The sequence below is a fragment of the Volvox carteri genome (genome assembly GCF_000143455.1).
Source record: "Volvox carteri f. nagariensis unplaced genomic scaffold VOLCAscaffold_3, whole genome shotgun sequence".
Classification (NCBI taxonomy): domain Eukaryota; kingdom Viridiplantae; phylum Chlorophyta; class Chlorophyceae; order Chlamydomonadales; family Volvocaceae; genus Volvox; species Volvox carteri.
The window spans coordinates 822358-841100 of NW_003307546.1; the positions used below are offsets into that span (position 1 = coordinate 822358).

General features: G+C 62.6%; 3 protein-coding genes across 3 annotated transcripts in view; 1 reads left to right on the forward strand and 2 right to left on the reverse strand.

Annotated features, from left to right (window-relative positions):
• Positions 1-595: 595 nt before the first annotated feature.
• On the reverse strand, positions 596-11763 carry VOLCADRAFT_115956 (uncharacterized protein; the record flags this gene model as incomplete). Its single annotated transcript, XM_002946501.1, has 19 exons — positions 596-1048; positions 1474-1731; positions 2283-2462; positions 2727-3112; positions 3615-3699; positions 4076-4349; positions 4431-4524; positions 4947-5094; positions 5606-5758; positions 5914-6144; positions 6293-6473; positions 6670-6796; positions 7207-7366; positions 8166-8404; positions 8663-8774; positions 9182-9280; positions 9745-9963; positions 10170-10659; positions 11723-11763. 19 exons carry the CDS (start codon positions 11761-11763, stop codon positions 596-598), a joined length of 3930 nt encoding a protein of 1309 aa, XP_002946547.1.
• Positions 11764-11806: 43 nt separating this feature from the next.
• VOLCADRAFT_86608 (uncharacterized protein) lies at positions 11807-14972 on the forward strand (the record flags this gene model as incomplete). The annotated part of the gene is made up of 6 exons (XM_002946339.1): positions 11807-11869; positions 12170-12203; positions 12879-13033; positions 13682-13874; positions 14153-14388; positions 14754-14972. 6 exons carry the CDS (start codon positions 11807-11809, stop codon positions 14970-14972), a joined length of 900 nt encoding a protein of 299 aa, XP_002946385.1.
• Positions 14973-17957: 2985 nt separating this feature from the next.
• Positions 17958-18743, reverse strand: part of VOLCADRAFT_86609 (uncharacterized protein) — a gene marked incomplete at both ends in the record, with an annotated part of 10417 nt that continues 9631 nt past the window's right edge. The window contains 2 exons of the mRNA XM_002946502.1: positions 17958-18198; positions 18294-18340. Of these exons, the coding sequence (XP_002946548.1) occupies positions 17958-18198; positions 18294-18340 (288 nt within the window). The remainder of the gene's footprint in view (positions 18199-18293; positions 18341-18743) is intronic.

An 18743-nucleotide genomic window follows, 5' to 3' on the forward strand; every position in this document is an offset into this window, starting at 1 on the left:
TACAACGCAAATCTTGCACCGCCTTTTGCAATGCAGCCTGACAATCTGCCTTGAGAGCAACGTGACTCATAAGCGAGCTCATAATGTCCATTTCATTATGGGAAGTATTTTGAATGACCGTATAGGCTATAGCTGGCTGCTGAGGGATCTGCGGGGCTCTGGTTATTCGTCATATCGCGTCATATCGGGTCGGATGCCGACATGGCTGCCGACATGGCGCGGAGTGGTTACAACGCAGCTCAGCTCCTGTCAGGTCAACTGTCAGGTCGGTCCTCCGTCCTCCGTCCTCCGTCCTCGGTCCGAGGCTGCTCAGGTGCGTCAGGTGCCGCTGCCCCTCCGACCACCCACCACCCGCCAAGCACCCCCTCACCCACCACGCCCCAACCGCATCTCCTGCGGTGATGTAGTTCCCCCACCGGCCCTACCCTCGTTGTCCGCAGTCCCTCTGTCACACATCGACCACAACTCCTCACATCGAATTGGGGGACCTTCATGACAGCGCCGCGCCATACCACCACCACCACCACCACCACCACCACCGCCACCACCACCAATCTTTTGTCCCTGAGCACCTCTCACATCGCCTTCAGTCAGCTCAGCGATATGCGTTTTTCTCCGCCTCACCAAGTACCGCCCACTCCGCCCCCAACAGCCGGGAGATCTCCCCCAGACTCGCTCCAGGGTGGGCGGCACGGAGCTCAGGACGCCGCTGGGCGGCGAACCGGAGGTACGGGTTGCCGCTGCTGGGGCGCGGAGGTTGCGGGGCAGCCGCCGCCGCCGCCGCCGCCGGCGACGCTGTCGACGCTGTCCGCGACGGCGACGGCGACGGCTCGACCGCCATTGCGCCAAAGCGGCGCTGGCCCTCCTCGCCCAGCGCCCGCCACTCGGCCGCAATCTGGCTAACTGCCTCCCTGTACGGCACCTGGCCGCCCTCCGCCTCCTTGATGTGCTGCCACCGCTGCTGCAGGAAGACCGTGTAGCCGGTTCTGGATCGGGTCGTCCGGGAGCCGCCTGGCGAGTCGGGGGGAGTGGCTGCGACTGCGGCACCCTGCATGCGGGTAGGGAGGGAGGGAGGGAGGGTGTGGGTGGGGAGAAGCGGCACAGGGGCGAGGAGGTGGGGGATATGTGTGTGGGGGGGGGCCCCCGAGGGATGCTGTCGCGTGCAGGGATGCCTTCCAGTCAGAAGACATATTGAGAGAGACCTGGGGGGTTCGCGGAGGGGGAGAAGTGGGGGAGAAATCACTTTCCCTTTCTCGCCTCCTCCCCCCCCACACACACACTCACCCACTCACTCACTCACTCGCTCACTCACTCGCTCACTCACTCGCTCACTCACACTCACACACAGAGCCGTCCGGGCCCCCACCGAATCCCCACTACCTCCACCCCGCCACCCACAATATCTCCCCCTCCCCCTCCCCCTCGCACGACACATATACACATTAAAACACACATACATACCGTCCTGCTTACCGTGGCCCTGCTTCCTTTGGTGGCCTTCGCTGCCGCCGTCCCCCGCCCCCTCCCCCTCCTACTCGTCGTCGTCGTCCTTGTGGCGGTGGTGGTGGTGGTGGTGGTGGTGGCGTCGGTGGTGGTGGAAGTAGTAGTCGTGGCGGCGCTCTTCCTCCTGCCCCTGCCCGCACGAGAAGCTGGTAGGCCCTGCGCCTCCCTCGCCGCCTGACGAGCCCTCTTAGCTGCCAGCAGCTGTACGGCAGACGCGAGATCCACCTCCTGTGGGGCCCGGGTGGGTTGTGGGGTTGTGGGGGGAGGGGGCGGGGGAGGCACGAGGCAATGGGGGGAGGGGAAGCGGAAGAGGAGACCACACTCGTACTCGTTTGCACAGGGCCCCGCTATACTGCACCCTCCGGCACTGCCATGTAGCTATGTATGTATGTATGTATGTATGTATGTATGTATGTATGTATGTATGTATGTATGTATGTATGTATGTATGTATGTATGACTTAGATTACACTGTGGGCCGCGAGAGCCATGTATGTATGTATGTATGTATGTATGTATGTATGTATGTATGTATGTATGTATGTATGTATGTATGTATGTATGTATGTATGTATGTATGTATGTATGTATATCCCAAGCATGGCGCTTATTCTTAAGTTCGAAGCCGCCACCAGGAACTCAACAACTGAAGAAACAAGCCCCACATGTGCACACACGTACATACACGTCCTGCTCAAGACACATGGGCCCCCCCACCGCACACATACACACTCACCCCATCCCCCCCTTCCCACACACACCCCACACACACCCCGCACCAGCGCGGACCCAGCACGGCGGCCCAGACTGGCTGATAGTCCGTTATGCGCCACATAGGGCCCAAACGGGCCCGTGTTCGCCACCACCGGCAGTCCGTCCTGGGGGTGCGGCCCCAGCTCGCGAGGTAGCGCCAGCAGGGCCAGGGCCGTGGGGAGGTCCACGGAATGCAGGGTGAGGCCCTGGGGAGGGGGGGGGGAGGGGAGGGGAGTTCATAAGTCTCTCCGTACGTACAAAGCACCCCCCCGCACAGCGCCTCCACAGCGCCCGGTCCCCTCCGGATATGGGTTTTAAGGAATAGTCTGGCAGTGCACTGCTACCACACACACACACACACTCCCGCCCGCCCGCCCGCCCGCGCGCACACACACACACACACACACACACACACACACACGCACACCCGTTTATCCCCCACTCCCTCCTCCCACCCCTCCCCGCCACACCTTGGCCTTGGGAATGGCCGCCCGCTTGGGTTTCTTGACCTCCACCTCCACCTCCACCTCCACCTCCACCTCCGCCGCCCCGCTCTCGCCCCCGCCCTCCTCCACCGTCCCCCCAGCCCCCTCAGCCTTCACTCCCGATTTGGGTTTTCGCCCCCTCCTTTTCGGGGCGGCCGCCTTCTTCTTGGGCGCCTTGGGAGCCGAGTTGCCCAGCTGTACGTACAGCCCGTACGGCCCCAGTCGTACCCACACCGGCTCCCTCGTCTCGGGATGGCTGCCAAGCAGCCGCTCCGTCGCATTGCACGACAGCGCCGCCGAGGGAGACGTCTCCACCGCCTCGCCCTCACCGTCCGAGCTGCTGCTGATGGCGGGAGGGAGGGCGGCTGAGTCTGCGGTGCGCACAGAGGAGGGGGGGGGAGGGGGGGGGTCCCTCAAGGTTATGCAAGGACCCACCCGGGGTGGGGTGGACCAAGCCGGACCTGGTGCAAATGGTGCAGCAGCCTGGCTGCCTGGGCGGAACTGTGCCGCAGCGCGTGCTGAGGTTGGTTACAATAGGGCCTCCGTAGGCACCGTGCGCTCCTTCATCATCATCATCATCATCATGGTGGTGGTGGTGGTGGTGGATTACGTGAGGTAGGTAGGGAGTTAGGGATACACGGTGCGGGCCGCGCAGTCCCATGCGGTCGAGCAGTACTAGGGGGGGGACTGCGGGGACCCCTCACGCCCCTCTCCTCCCGCCGCTAGGGGGGGAGAGTGCTTCGGCGGTAACAGTTACCGTTGGCGGTATACGGTTAGGTGGCCATGGCCAGCGTATCAGGCCCGGATCGATGTGTAACAGAATACACAGGGCGTGTGTGTCTGTATGTGTCTGTATGTGTGTTTGTTACATACCGATCCGGGGCCCTATGTGTTTCCGAGGCGCCGGGATGCGGCCCTCCCGGGAGCGGTCGGGTGGGGTGGGGCGGTGTGGGATGGGCTGGGGTGGGGTGGGGCGGTGTGGGGTGGGGTGGGGTGGTCAGTCGGCGGCGTTCTCTTCTTCCTTTTGCTGCTTTGCCCGCCACCACCACCACCACCGCCACCGCGACCACCCCCCTCCATTCCCCACCACCCTCACGACTGACAGATACATACAGACATACATATGCACACACATACCCGGCAGGAAGAAGTTCCCCCAACCCACCTCGCCCCTCTATCCCCCCCTCCCCCTTCTTACACAACTTCTGGTGTATCCGTCTGTATCCTCCTGTGCACCAGCTTCACTCGTTCACGTGGTTCGCCTTCCCCCCCCCCTCCCCACTTACCCCCCCCCACACACACACACACACACCCGGTGCCAGCTCCCCCCCCACCCCCAGCCGCATCATCGGTCGGCTGTAGTCGCACACCACCGCCGGGTCCGCGTACAGCGAGCAGCCGATGAAGCCCCCGTAGCGGGAGGGCTTGAGGACCAGGCGCCCGCGACCACATTTGGGGCACAGACGGGGGTCGGGGGCGACGACAGCCGCCGCCGCCGCACGCAAAGCAGCCGCAGGGGCCGCAGGAGCAACAGCTGGAGAACTAACGACGGCCCCTTGGACGTCAATGACGCCGCTACTGCCGTTGCTACTGCCGCTGCTACTGCTACTGATGGTGGTGGGGGTGGGGGTGACAGAGGCGGCGGGGCGGAAGAAATAGCTATCTAGTGCGCTGTCCAGCATGTCGTACACTTCTCCCGTACGTATCTTGCCCATGGCGGCCACTGCCGCGCTGAAGGGGCTCCAGAAGGCGGAGAGTACGGCTTTCCAGGCGGCTCGGCCCGCTGGGGTGCGGAGTGGTGGGGTGGTGGGGGGCCCACAAGGACATGGAGGGGAGGGGGAGGGGAGAGGAGGGGGAGGTCCGTAGGCGCGCGAGCGCGTGTGTGTGTGTGTGTGTGTGTGTGCGTGTTGTGTTTTACGACCCACATTGGGGGATTGACGGTGGCAGAGGGCGGCCCACAGAGGGGGAGCTCCTCAATCATCTCATTAAGCGCTCTCACACACCTTTTATGGCCCGACACCTTTCACTCCCTCTCCCGCAATCCACACAGACACACACACACACAGGGCTGCCACGCACGCACGCACACAGCTTATGGTCTGTGGAAAAACACAGACAGACACAGATACACACACGCGCGCGCGCACACGCCGACAAACTCTAAAGTCCCCCTCCCCTCCCCCCCCCTCCCCGCCCCTTCCTCACCCGCCACGTCATCCAGCTGCCCTTCCAAAATGGAGGTGAAGTCGTAGTCCACGTACCGGGGGAAGTAGTGCTCCAGGAAGGCCGTCAGCACCCGGCCCAGACCGGTGGGTACCAGGGACCGCCCCTCGCGGGTCACGTAGCCGCGGTCCTAATCAGGACGGGACAGGACAGGACACGAAGGAGGGGAGGGAAGGGGGAGGAGGGACAGCAAGGGAGGGCCCCACCGCACGGGGAGAACCATCTAGTTGATGAAAGCCCCAAAAGAATCGGATGGCGGTGTGGCGGTGTGGCGCGAAGGGGAAGAAACACCGCGAACCTGACGCGGAGGGGATGCGGCGCCCGCTATCCAGCGGGGGAGGTGTATACACATACACATGCACATGCACATACATACAGGCACACGCGGGTAGGTGTGTTGTACAAGGGGTGGGGTCGGGGGAGGAGCGCAGGGGAGCAGGTCATCAAAACACGGACACGGACCCAGAACAGCCGGCGGGGGGCCGGGGGGGGGGCGGCGGGGGTGGCGGATGTCCTAAAGTCATCCCTTCCCCTTGCGGAGTGAAGATGAAGCGGTTGCGACTGCAAAATGGGAATACATACATACATACATACATGCATACATACATACACCACCCCGATCTCTCTCGGCCCACACACACCTGCAGCCGGGTCATTATGGGGGCGTACGTGGAGGGCCGCCCAATGCCCTTTTCCTCCAGTGTGCGAACCAGGCTGGCCTCCGTATAGCGGGGGGGTGGGCGGGTGGAGTGCTCGCAGGGGAGAATGGACAGCGTGTGCAGCGGGCAGTCCACCTGGAGGGGGTTCCGGAGCGGAGGGGAGCGGTGGGCGCGGAAGAGGGGAAAGAAATGAATGGGGGAGTGTGTGTAAGAGTGTGTCCGTGTGAGTTTTAGTGTGTGAAGTGTGTGTAAGTTTGTGAATGTCTCCCCCGCCACCCCACCCACCCAACCTGTAACGCCAGCAGCTGCTGCACCGCGGCGCCCCCACCGTCGTCACGGGCCAGTGTCGACTCCCCCTCCCCCCCCTCCTCCTCCTGCTCTCCATGCAACTGGGGGCCCTCCTCCTCAGTGTCCGAAACAGGCAAGTCAGCGTAGGCCCGCAAGAAGCCGGATTGCCTCAACAGGCTACCCGAGGCGCGCAAGGTGAGGGAACCCCCATCCGCGGAGAACTCCACCGTCACCTGGCCAATCGGTCGAGTAGGGGGGGGAAGGGGGGAGGGGGGGTTTGGTCAGTCAGCGTGTCAGTTCTCAACGTGGAGCTCAACAAGGCGGGGGGTGATGCGACACTAAAAGCTTGAAACCTCATTCCTTCCCCCGCCACCCACCTACCACGTCGTACACGGCACTGGCCATTTGCGAGGCCATCGCCCTCCTGAATATGAGTTCGTACAGCGCCCGTTGGTCGGCGTCCAGGGAGGGCGGCAGGGAGGAGGGGGTGACGGTGGCGGGGTGGGTGGGGCGGATGGCCTCGTGGGCCTCCTGCGCGTTCTTGGCGCGACTCTTGTACTGCCTGGCGGGGGGTGGGGTGGGGTGGGGTGGGGTGGGGTATTGAGATATCGCCAAGCCGTGTTCCGCACCTACCCCCCCAAACAAAAACACAGACACACACACACTCTAGCGCCGTACACTGTACGGAGTTACGTCCCCAACACCACCCTGCCTGTTGCCTTCGTACACTCGAAGCAGCACCAACACCAAAACCACACCTTGGCTGAAGCGGTAAGAAATCATCGCCGTACAATACACCAATTGTCGTACGCAGCTTCCCGACCGCTTCCTCCGACATTTGCACTCCGTCCGTGCGCATGTAGCTGATAAGGCCCTCGCCAGTGCCTGACGCAGGTATGAACACCGGAAATAGGGGGTTTGAGTGGGGGTGAATTGGGGGGGGAGTGGGGTTTGGAGGAGTAGGAGGACTGCTGAAAGGGGTGGTGGTGTCTGGGTCGTACAAGGGATGATGATCATCTGCCGTGAGTAAAAGAGGGAAGAGACCTGTGCATGGGGACCTGCCGGCCGCTGAAACCCTCGAAGCCCAGCATAACCCCCCCCCACCGGCCCCCCACCCCCACCCGCACGGGTGTCCCTCGGAACCTTACACTCCGACATTCGCAACAATCCCCATAGTGGAGAGTACGGCAGCTCGGATCCTCAAAACCTACATACCCACTACTCCCCAGCACGCACCCTCCTCCCCCCCCCCGCCCCCGCCGCACACATACCCCCCGCCTTCCTCCCTTCCCCACCTGCCCCCTCGTACAGCTGCTGCGCCACCCGCATGGTCTTGGCCGCTCCGAAACCCAGCCGACGCGAGGCCTCCTGTTGCAGGCTGGCGGTGGTGAAGGGCGGGGAGGGGTGGCGCTGCAGCTGCCGCCGTGTGACCCGGGAAACCACCACGGGGCCGGACTGGAAGGGGGGGGAGGGGGGGCAAGAGGGGGGTTGGGCGTGTGTGTATGTTAGGGGGACATCGCAACGCGCGCATCGGAACGCATTACGGGTACGGCAGCATGAACGAATGGGTGCGTGTGTGTTTTAATGGTCCTGCGTGTCGCAATGAAAGAAGTGTCGGTGGCTGGCGGTGGCTGGCGGTGGATGGCGGTGCACCGGACGATAACATCATACGGAAGCGCGCGCCGAATGGTGTCTACCCGCGGGGGGTGGCATTGGAATAGTCCCATGGAACTGTAGACGCAGCCTGCATGCGAAAGCAGACGTTGATTGGAAGAGTGATGTCAAGAGCCAGTAGAAGTATGCGGAGGGCTGCGGGCGGCTAGGTGGCTGGCGGCTAGGTAGGCCATGTGCGCGTGTATGTGTGTTTGTGTATGTGTGGCTTCATGTCTGGCTTGGTACGGGGAGGGGAGGGGAGGGGGAAAGGACCCCGGAGGGCTGTTCGGAGCGAAGCCTGCGGACAGAAAAACAGACAGACAGACAGACAGGAGGGGGGAGATGGGGGGCCAGTGAGGGGGGAGGCGGTTGCGCTACCACCAACCACCCGCACCGTCATTACGAGACCTGTCAGGCGAATATAATGTACGGCTGCTGCTGTACAGCGCGAAAAACCCTCAACAAGGTAGGACCGGGGCCGTGTCGTGTCGTGTCGTGTCGGGTGTCTCCCCTCCCCCTTTTCTTTACTTCTGCCGCATCAGTCTCTTTCCGTGGCATCAGCTTCACTCGCTCGTGGTTCTTCGTCCCCCCCCTCCCTCACCCGTATTCTATCCGCCAACTGCCCGGCCACCTCCCCACTGCGGATGTCCATAGGGCCCAACCGCCGACCGTCCACGTGAGTTAGCCGGGCGCTGAAGGAAGCGGGTGATGGTGGTTGGCGGTGGTTATCCTGGTTAATTGTTAGGTTGGCCGTTATTGACCAGTATGGTGTGGGAGTGAACCTCTCCACCTCCGCCTCCCGCTCACACACCAGCCGGAGGGCCACAGACTGCACCCGGCCTGTACAAGGGGGGGGAGAGAGGGTGGGGAGGGTGGGGAGGGTGGGGAAGGGGAAGAAGGGGGAGAGGGGAATCATGCGATGCTCCGAAGTTCGAACAGCAGCCGCCATAGGAGTCCAATGCCGCCATGCCGTAAATTCCCGAAGTAGCTCCGGAACCACCTTGCTGTGAGAGCAGATGGAGGAGATGCATAACCCCCCCCGCCGCCACTGCAGGCCCAAACCCCTCCCCCCCTCCCCCCTGCCCCCACCCCCCCCACCTGCCGACTTGGCCCCCGGCAGCTTCCTCCACAGCACGGGTGACAGGTGGAACCCCAGCAGGTAGTCTAGAGCTCTCCGGGCCAGATAGGCGTCGACCAGGGGCTGACTGACCTGGGGGGGGGTTAGGGGGGTTAGGGGGGGTTAGGGGTTGGGAGGGAGGATTACGTGTCCATACAGACAGACATGCAGACAGATATGTTCACGGACACACGGACAGGCAGGTACACGGGGAAACAGATGCACAGACAAACCGACAGACAGGCAGACGAGCGGAGCGACACATGCCGAGGGGGGTTCACGTGGTTCTGATGACGTCATGAGGTAACACCGTACGTACGGAGGACAGAGGGGGAATATCACCAGAGCGCTAGGAGCTCAGAATAGAGTGCCGGAGTCCAAAGTCCAAAGTGCGAGCTTGCTGAAGGATTGCAGGGCGGGGAAAGGAGGGGGGTTCAACTCAAACAGTTGCCTAGCCCCTCCCCAGCCTGACCCCTCCCACCCCAACCCGAGTGACCCACGGGTCTGCCGGCCCCCAGTGCGGTGGTGAGGGCGCTCCGGGTGATCTCCGTGAACGTGATCCGCTGTACGGAACCAAACCGGTGCAGCACCTTCCGCCGCTGCATAGGAGGGGAAAACCGGGGGAGGTGGGGCGGGGGCGGTTAGTGTTGTACGGCGCTAGGTGAACCACTTAGCTGGAAAGGAGACGGCATTTGGTCGTGTGGTCATGTGAGAGCAATCCACACTGGGAGGAAGAAGCCACGGGGGCTTCCTATCGCGAGGTACCGCCCACCCACCACCCACTACACCACATACACCCACCACAAACATTCGTTGCCTGGGCGAGCGATTCGTCTTGACATCGGCCCCCACTCCACAACCACCCACACAACCACCCACACAGCCGCTGAAGGTGCCCCCGGCCCCCCCACCCCACCCCCACTCGTACCCCCCCCCTCAAGCTCCTACTGTTGGAAATGATCGACACTCATGTACCAGGCAATGGTAGCCACAGTAATAGGACCCGGCTGAGGTCCGGCGCTTTGTTGGTTTTAACACCCCCTCCCCAGTCCCCGCCCCTCACCTCCAGCTCCCGCTGTATGTGCCAGGATATGGCCTCCCCCTCCCGGTCCGGGTCGGTGGCCAGCAGCAGCAGGGGGCAACCCGCGGCCGCCCCCGCGATCTGCTCCAGCCGGGGGCCCGCACCCGGCACCAGCTGCCAGTCCAGGGAGAAGTCATCATCGGGCCGCACGGAGCCCTCACGGCTGGGCAGGTCGTGGATGTGACCGTAGCTGGCAACAACCTGCAACCAACCGGCCAACCGAAGGGGGGCCCCGCAGCAACGGCAACAGCGGTACGGCGGACAGGCAGTCAGGCCAGTTGGCAGAGGGCTGGCTACATGCGATATAGGGCCGGCAAGGCCAACGCTGGCAACGTAGCCCGCACGGAAATTGCTTCCGTACGGTCTGAGCCTTCTGTATACATGTACTAAACGCCGTACTTCCGTACCTTGTACTTGTCCCCCAGGAAGCCCTGGATCTTCTTCGCCTTTGTCGGCGACTCCACCACCACCAGGGCGGGCTGCTGCGGCACACGGCTGGCACCAGCGACCACCCCCCTTCGCTTCGACCCATGGGTCGTTGTGACCCACTTCAGCAACAGCACGCCGCTGTGACCAATGCGGCCGCAACCGGCACCTCCGAGGGCGGCCAGTCGGCTGTTGACCTGGGTCATCAACCTGGTTCCGGAGCTGCCCAGCGCTGAACCGCCGCCGCCACATGCGGCAGCGCCGGCGGCGCCGATGCCTTGCGTCGGCGCCGCACACGGGTCGGATGCCGCGAAGGTGGGTAGGGCTGCTGGTAGAAGGAGCGCGGTGTGGGGCCGGTTGGACCGGGGCCCATGCGCCGGGGATAGGGCCGGTGGCCGCAGCCGCAGCCGCAGCCGCAGCAGGCCGGTCGGTGGCCGGCACACCGGCTGGCAGGGGTTCATAACTGCTGGGCTGCAAGGGGCCACAACGAGGAGTGCGCCCACGGGGAGTACGGGGCAGAGGCTGTAGAGTTTGCAGCATGGGAGCGAAGGGTGACGCATCCGGGTGCGGCGTGCGGGTGGTTTGAATAAATGGGTTTGGTCAACGGATGAGTGTGTCGGGCAGCCAAGGGAGCAAGTAACGGGGGAAATGCGGGGTCAAAGGATAAGACGAGGGCGACTGTAGTACGCATATGCGGTGTGCATGCGGTGATCTCAAGGCATGTAAAGTTGGCTTGCCTTGGCCGACAGGTCGGTGCCGCCATGGTCGTGAGTCGTGTCGCTCCTGACAGCTGTTAAGCACAAGTACGACTAAAAAGATTCCTCCACGATATGTTGAACCTTACGGAAATCATTGCAGAAAGCATGAATGCAATAAGCAAGAAAGCTGCACCCTCTATGAGTAGCTTATGTCGTTCATGTGGCATGTTTTCATATTAATTGTAGTAACGGTAGAGGTGCATTTTACCTGATCCGTGAGCTCTTTTTGACCCATGCTGGTCTCGGAGCGTCACAAGCCAACCACCACAAATATCTTTCGTGTACTAGGGTGAATTTTTTCTACCGCGGTGAGTTTACAGGCTGCGGACGTGTCTGCTATACTGGATATCCTGGCATAACGCCCACGTTTTCGAAGTGTATGATACTCGTTGTAAGGCGTTTTCCGTTGTGACTACAACATCAAAACTAGTCCTGTTTGTCTAGTGGATGATCTCAGAATGCAATTAGAACGTTGCACTCGTAGCGTTTCAGGGCTTCGGCTCGCAAGGTAAGACAAGACCTATGTGCAAAAAGCAGCGGTGGACCCCAGCATCAAACAATTATCGGCGTTTAATATTAATATCCGCCGATGATCGACCCCCGCTCTGCTTTGTCGGTCCTAGGGTTCCCATCCTGTGTCTGTGGTAGTGATGCTCTAGGGCAGTCGCTAAGGATATGCGGTTACACGTTCACAGAAACAATACATGATATCCTCCGTTAGCAATTGCTTATGCTTGGGAAGATGTATGTGGCCACTGACGACTCCGGTGGCTTACCTTGTCATGCGATGGACTGCGAATGCGGACAGGAATGCCATTTCAAGGGTCCGATGTCGGACGGTGGCGTCCAGCACAACCAGCATGCCCGCCACCGAGAGAACCCGGACATCTTTCCACCACGGAATAACTTATACCAGCTATGAGGTGAGGCCAACAGCTCAGGCGCCTCCAGGCCATGGATGGACCCATATCATACACACACAGGACCGCAACGAGCTGACTCTCTACACAAACTCTCTAATCAAAGCAAAGAGGGTTCCTCTAACTGAATAATAAAACTGTACGACGCACCTACGCACCCTTCTCCTGCTCTGCAGAACGTACCCCACCGTCGCAAAGCCCCTCTTACCGCCCTTAACGCGTTGGCCCTTCCGACCCCGCCGACCTGCTGTGTCATACATATCTCCCCCTCCCCCCTGGGCCCGTGACACCCCCACCCCCCAGGTCAACACTGCGGGCATTAAGTTCAACGCCTCAGGTGAGCACCCGCACCCGCACGGTGGCGACCCGGACCCGAGGAGAGTAAGACTCGGTTAGCCGCAGCTAGCTGGCCCCGGGGGGGGGGGCCGGCGCACCTTCGGGTGCATTTCCCTGACCCATGGGTCGCATGGCGGGATGGAGGTTGGGTGCCTGATGGGAAGTAGGTCACTTAGAGCAATACCAAGAGCGAGACTCCGTCTGGGTCCATGTCCCAGGATGGGTTTATCTCCATTTCTTAGCACATGCCATCATTCGTACGCCCACCCAGCCAGCCACCCAGCCAGCCAGCCAGCCAGGCCACTCGCAGTCGCGCAAATCGTAATGTGTTACAGCGGTCAGCGGCGCGTTCCGTTCCTCAGCAACTAGTTGTGGCCGGGTGGGGAGCTGTGAGCCCCTCTCTGGCATCTGCTGCTTCAATCGTCAGTGGTTCGTCTTAACCCCCCGCCTCTCCCGGCAGGGGGTGCTTGTTCGCCGCCGTAACCCGTCACCCGCCAACATCGGCCCACCGACCCACCGACCCATCAGACATCGTGCGGCTTACGTAAACCAATTTAGCATGTCAAGCTGTAGCTGTACTGCTATTGGGGTTCATCACGGAGCAGCGCACCCACATCCACATCCACACACGCGGCCGCTGCTGGCACCGGCCCGCTGGTCCCCCCGCCCCCCTCAGGCGTGCGGGTCCTGATCGACCCGTGGTTCATTGGCGAGCTGGCGTTCGGCGGTGCGGAGTGGCTGTACTCTGGTCGCAAGCGGGTGATCGGTCGGGATACCCGCGTGGACATGCAGCAGGTGCTGGCGGAGACGGACGTGCTGGTCATCACCCAGGTGGGGGGGGGCCGGGTGGGGGGGGATGCGGGGGGGTGTAATAGGTGGGAAAGGCCGCCAGGGCAGAGGACAGGGGAGGGCGTGTGCATGTGGGTGTGTATGGCGTGTGCGTGTGCACAAACACGCATCCCAGGGTGGTCCGCCGGGGGTGAATTGGGGGAACGGGTGGACCGCAAAGCCACGCAACGGGAACTCGGGTTCAGCGAACCCGCTAGAGCTGTCTAACTGGACTGAGAGCTCCCAACCCAGCTTAGCTCCGACCCAAACCAGCAAAACAACAACACCCTGAACAACCCCGGACCCCCCGGCAGGGCCCCCTCCGTCCCTGATGGTGACCCATCACAGAATCAATACAGCACCAACTTGTTCACCAACACCCGCTCCTCATTCCCCAACACGCCCCTTTCCAACCCCCCCGTTCAGCGGGTAGTAGTAGTGGCAGTCGGCGACAGCTGATCCGTTACCTTGTGCACATGGCATCCCCCTCCCGCTCTCATATATAGCTGCTTCATTCGCGGCTGGTTGGTGCCTTAACCCCCCTCCCGCTCAGGCATCCAACCCTACGTTACCCCCCTCCTTTCCCCCTTTCCTTTCCTGCCCTCCCGCCCTTCACGGCCCTCCTCCCCCCCCCCCCGGCCTCGTTCTCAGGGGCTGGACGACCACTGCCACATCCCCACACTCTCCGCCGTCGCCAATAAAGCCATACCGGTGGTCACCAACCCCGACGGGGCTGCGCGCATGCGCCCCCTGGGCTTCTCCAACATCAGGGTGCTCAGCCCGGGGGAGTCCACCACCGTCACGGGGGAGTCAGGTGGCCAAATCAGGATACAAGCCACGGCGGGTGAGGAACACCGAAACAACTGCGGCTTCCATTCCCTTCCTCTCTCCCTGCGTACCTATGTCCTTTTCCCCTCCCCCTTCCTGGCCGCGATGACCCCTTCCCAAGTCACTATTACTGGTTGGTGACTTGTTACAATTTCCTCTGCAGCATCTGTCTACTCCTGCGAACTATTCGTCCATCTCTACCTGCGTCACTCGCCTTACCCCCCTCCCGCCTCCCTCCCCTCCCCCGTTGCCCGCTTTCCTCCCCCCCGTCCCCGTCCCCGTCCCCCCACCCAGGTGCTCTGGTGGGGCCCCCCTGGACTCCTCGACAGTTGGGGCTGTTGATGCGGGAGGTGGCGGCGGAGGGAGAGCGGTCCGCCTCCCTGTACTTCGAATCGCATTGCGACTTCGACCCGGCCAGTTTGACCTCGGGGCTGCAGAGCTGTCTGGCGGGGGGGCCCGTGGACGTGGTGGTGTCGCCTGTGGTGTCCACATTGCTGGGCGTGGGACCGGCGTCGTACGAGCTCGTACAGGTGCGTGTACATGGTTTTCCGTACGTACGTGTCTTGTACAGCATAATACGCGGACAGTGTGGAGCTGGCATGTCGATGTCCTCCATGTCGATGTGGGCCACAGCCGCCCGAGCCTGGTGCCGGCAAGTCCCTCACTCGGGCTACTCGGGCTGACCTATTCCCCGACAGTTTCATAAACTCGTTGAGCCCCACGATAAGGACGTACAAACATACGAACATGTTGGGCCGCGTTCCCTTTCCTCTCAGCGCAGGACAGGGCAGCACAGCATGTAACGTCCCTCTTGCTCTCTGCTCCCTACCCCGTCGTTCACTTCCTCTCCCTCTATTTCTTACCCCCACCACCCACCACCACCTCACTCGGCCAGGGGGCTTCCAACCTGGTGCGGCTGTTGCGGCTGTTGCGGCCCAAGGTGCTGCTGCCGCTGCTCAATCACGACATGGAGGCCAGCGGGCCCCTCACCGCCATCATGTGGCAGAAGGGAGACGATCGCGCGGTGACGGAGCTGCTGCGGCGGGAGGGGCTGACCGACACGCGGGTGGAGTACCCCGCACCGCCCGGGGAGGCCCTGGCCCTGGCGCTCTAGTGGGGGAGAGGGGGGGACGAAGGGGGGGTGCTGGGGTGGTGTGAGGGCGGCCGCTAGGATGGCAATATTCTCCCTGCGGGGGCGGGGCCGGCCGCCAGCGGAGTATTATAAAGCGGTTTGTGTGGAAGGGAGGGGGGCCGGAGGTTGGGGAGCTTACCTGGGAGGGAGGCGGTCGCGGGGCGCGGGGTGTTACCTTGCAGTCGGATGTGTCCGGGGGGGGAGGGGGGGGTCGGAGGGCAGTGCCGGGGTATGTGTGGACCTGATGTGGCTTGGGGTCTGGCGATTGCGGCGGCGGCGGCAACAGCGGCGGATGATGCATCGGTCGGTGCTTTCTGCAGCTCCCCGCCATTCCGCCGCCTCTGTAGGCTGAGCTGCAGCAGCAGCAGCTGCAGCTGCATACCCGGCGCCTGGAGCGTTCTGGGTGTGGGTGCGGGGTGTTGGGATGGGGGGGGAGGAGGTGGAGCTGGGCTGGACAGTGCGATGCAGATGGTGCCGATTGTGCGGCCAAGGGCCTTGCAGGGGGGGGGCTCCGGGGATGTGGCAGTGTGGTCGCTGGAGGCTGTTCCGTTTGTGGTGAGTACTACTTTTGAAGCTGCGGCTGCTGTGAGTCCACGACGGTGGTCGGAGGGGGGAGAGGGAAGGAGAGGGAAGGAGAGGGAAGGAGAGGGAGAGGAGAGGGAAGGAGAGGGAGAGGAGAGGGAAGGAGAGGGAAGGAGAGGGAAGGAGAGGGAAGGAGAGGGAAGGAGAGGGAAGGAGAGGGGAGAGGAGAGGGGAGAGGAAAGGGGAGAACTGGATATCCTGACGGGAGACGCGGTGTGTGTGTGTGTAGAAGGAGATAGACATGATGGGGACCCAAACAGTCGTGCACATATGACCTCGTCCGCATGTCGAAACCAACTTCATCGCCAGGTACTTCATATCCACACTGCTAGAGAGGACAGGGGCGGGTGTGCGTAGGGTAGTAGGCGGGAGGAGCGCCCTCTGCCTGTTGGACGCGAGGGCACAACACTGGGGTCGCAGGTGGTGTCCTAACAGCAAAGAAAACGGGCAGCTGAGGTAGCTCTCGGAGGCGTTGCGGGACGCGAGGGCGCAGCAGGACGGCGATGTCAGGGGCCGCTGACGACCGAGGCGATTTCGACGGCTACCGCTACTGCTACTGCTACTGCTACTGTGCAGGGGGTGCTACTCTCTGCTGAATGTCGGGAATCCTCTCTCGTGTGGATGTGTGCGTGTGGGTGGTGGTTGAATTTGTTGCTGTACGACCTGTGTACGACCTCGGAACGAAAGAAAATGGTTGCAGCGGTACCATGCTGAATTGTCGATTTTATCGTTTGATGTCACAGGGGGGGGGTATGATGTGGATACCATGATGCTGATACAGTTTCTGCCAACCAGTTGGGCTTCTCAGCGCCCCTTGCAGCTCCCCTCCACACCCCCGGGAGAGCAGTTTGCGGCCTCGCGCGCATGGTTAGTGATCTTGTGCTCTTTGCATATCGTCATCGTCATCGTTGTCGTGTGGCTCAGCCGTGAGCAGCCCACGAAAACAACAACACACATCAGGCCCCACTGCGATTAGTCATTCAGCATAAGCAGATTGCCATAACAAAAATATTTAGGTCACCGCTCTGTAGGGGAAGTCCAACCACACCGATCGCAGCCATCGCCACCACCACCACCGCCGCCGCCGCCGCACGTGTCTTCGTCCTCCGGCTCCCTCCCCCCGCCCGCCGCCCTCCGCCCAAGTAACAATAGCAGCACCAATATTCACAACAACAACACCCAACAGCCATGTCGACAATACAAAACGCTCCGCAGTGGTTTTGTGGGTTGCTAGCGGCGGTTAACTGCATCATCTAACACACCCCTCTACCACCACCACCACCGCAACCACCATCACGACGATGGGGCGGCTCCAAATCCCGCCCCGTCAAATGTCCAACGCATCAGCCGGTAATCGCAGCGGCAACCAAGGCGAAGTTGATTCCATAGGGCGGGACTTGGGGGACCACGGCTAACATTATGTCTCCGCAACTCGTGTGCGTGTGTATATGTAAGTTTACGGAAAGCCCATTTGAGGTGCCGTACACACCAGCCTACTTGCCGTGCAGTTGGCACCAGTTCAAATGGGAAAGGGAACCCAACCTCGTCAACAGTGGCCGCCTTGCTGCCGTTCTGCGGCGCCCTGCCAGCCGCGGTTGTAACAACACCAACAACAGCAGCAGCAGCAGTAGCAGCACCACCGGGGCATCGGAGGGATAGCAGCAGCAACAGCAGTAGCAGCACAAGGCGAAGTGGCGTAACAAAAGTATTCTTCCGTCCGCCCCGCGGGTCCCCCCGCCGCCGCCGCCTACCACTCGCCGCAACGACACCGCTCCACGGCCCCCCCCCACGGCCCTAATCGCCTTCCTTCCCCTTCCCCTGTGTCCTGCTCCGACTCCGACTCCTCCTACTCCGCGCCCGCCCGCCGGTCGGCCGCTCAGTGCCCCCCCCCGCCGCGTATCGCGTCATGGCCCCGTAAGTCCCCACGACCGTCCCCTCGCGCGCGCGTGTATGTGTATGTGTATGTGCGCAAGCAACAAGCCCTTTCCGCCCGCGAGATACTTCGTTCCGGTCCCCATCATCGGCTTTTGCGTTGTCCCTGACGGGGGCCACCTCCGCACCTCCTCACCTCCTCACAGCTACATCATCTACATCTGCACAGTAACTTCACCACCACCACCACCACCACCACATATACGACCCGTGGAGCGATTGCTTCATCAAAACATACATATGAACTTGCAAACATACATACAAACGCATGCACGTCGACACCTCCTTGCTTTCCATGGCTACCTGGCCTCTAGTTCCCGTAACCAACCACCAACCAACCAACCAATCGCCACCCATCCACCCAGTCCCGTTCGCTGTACCAGACAGCCCACCACCTCTAGACAGCGCGCCCGCCACATCCCGCCGCCACCAGCAGGACCCTACCGCTGCCACCTACTGCTCGGCCGCAGCCCCAAACGAGTTCCCACTGGCGTGGCGGCCTCGCAGCGACGCCGGCGCCGCCATCCCCACATGCGCACCCGCTGGCGGTGCCGCGGCCGCCGGTGGCGGTGACGACGCCGACGACGAGACGGCGGCGGCGTCCAGCCCTAGAAGGCAGCCCCCGGGGGATGCTGGCGGCGACATGAGGTCCGCATCATCGTTTGACCCACGGGAGAGGCGAGCACCCGCCTCGCTCCGATGCGATAGCCGGAGGGGGCCGTCGAAGCCGGCGGTGGTAGCGGTAGCGGAGGCGGAGGCGGCCCCGTCGCTGCCGCCAGCCGGCCGCACCGGGGTAGAGGTGCATGTGGAGGTGGCGGAGGTGGACGGTGGCGTGCCTGCCAGCGGAGGCGAAGCGGTTCCGGAGCTGCCGCCACCGCTGCCAGCACGGCTACGCAGCCGCGTGAGGGCGCTTACGCCACCACCGCATTCGCCACCATCCTCATTTGGCGTCAGCGGCGAGCCGAACACATCGCGCTGCTGCCCTGCCGCCACCGCCACCGCTGCCGCCAGTGCCGCTGCCGCCGCCGCCGCTGCCGGGCTTGCAAACGCCGACGTAGACCCCGACCTACCGCTGCCGTTCCGCTTGCTTCTGCCGCCACTGCCGTTGCGCCTCTCCAGCCGCGGCACCAGTCGCTCCGTCGGCGACCCGGGCGGCGAAGACCCCGGAAACGGCTCCAGGCCAGCCCCGGAGGCCAGCCCCGGAACCGCCGCAGCCGTCCCCGGCCCCACCTGAGCGGA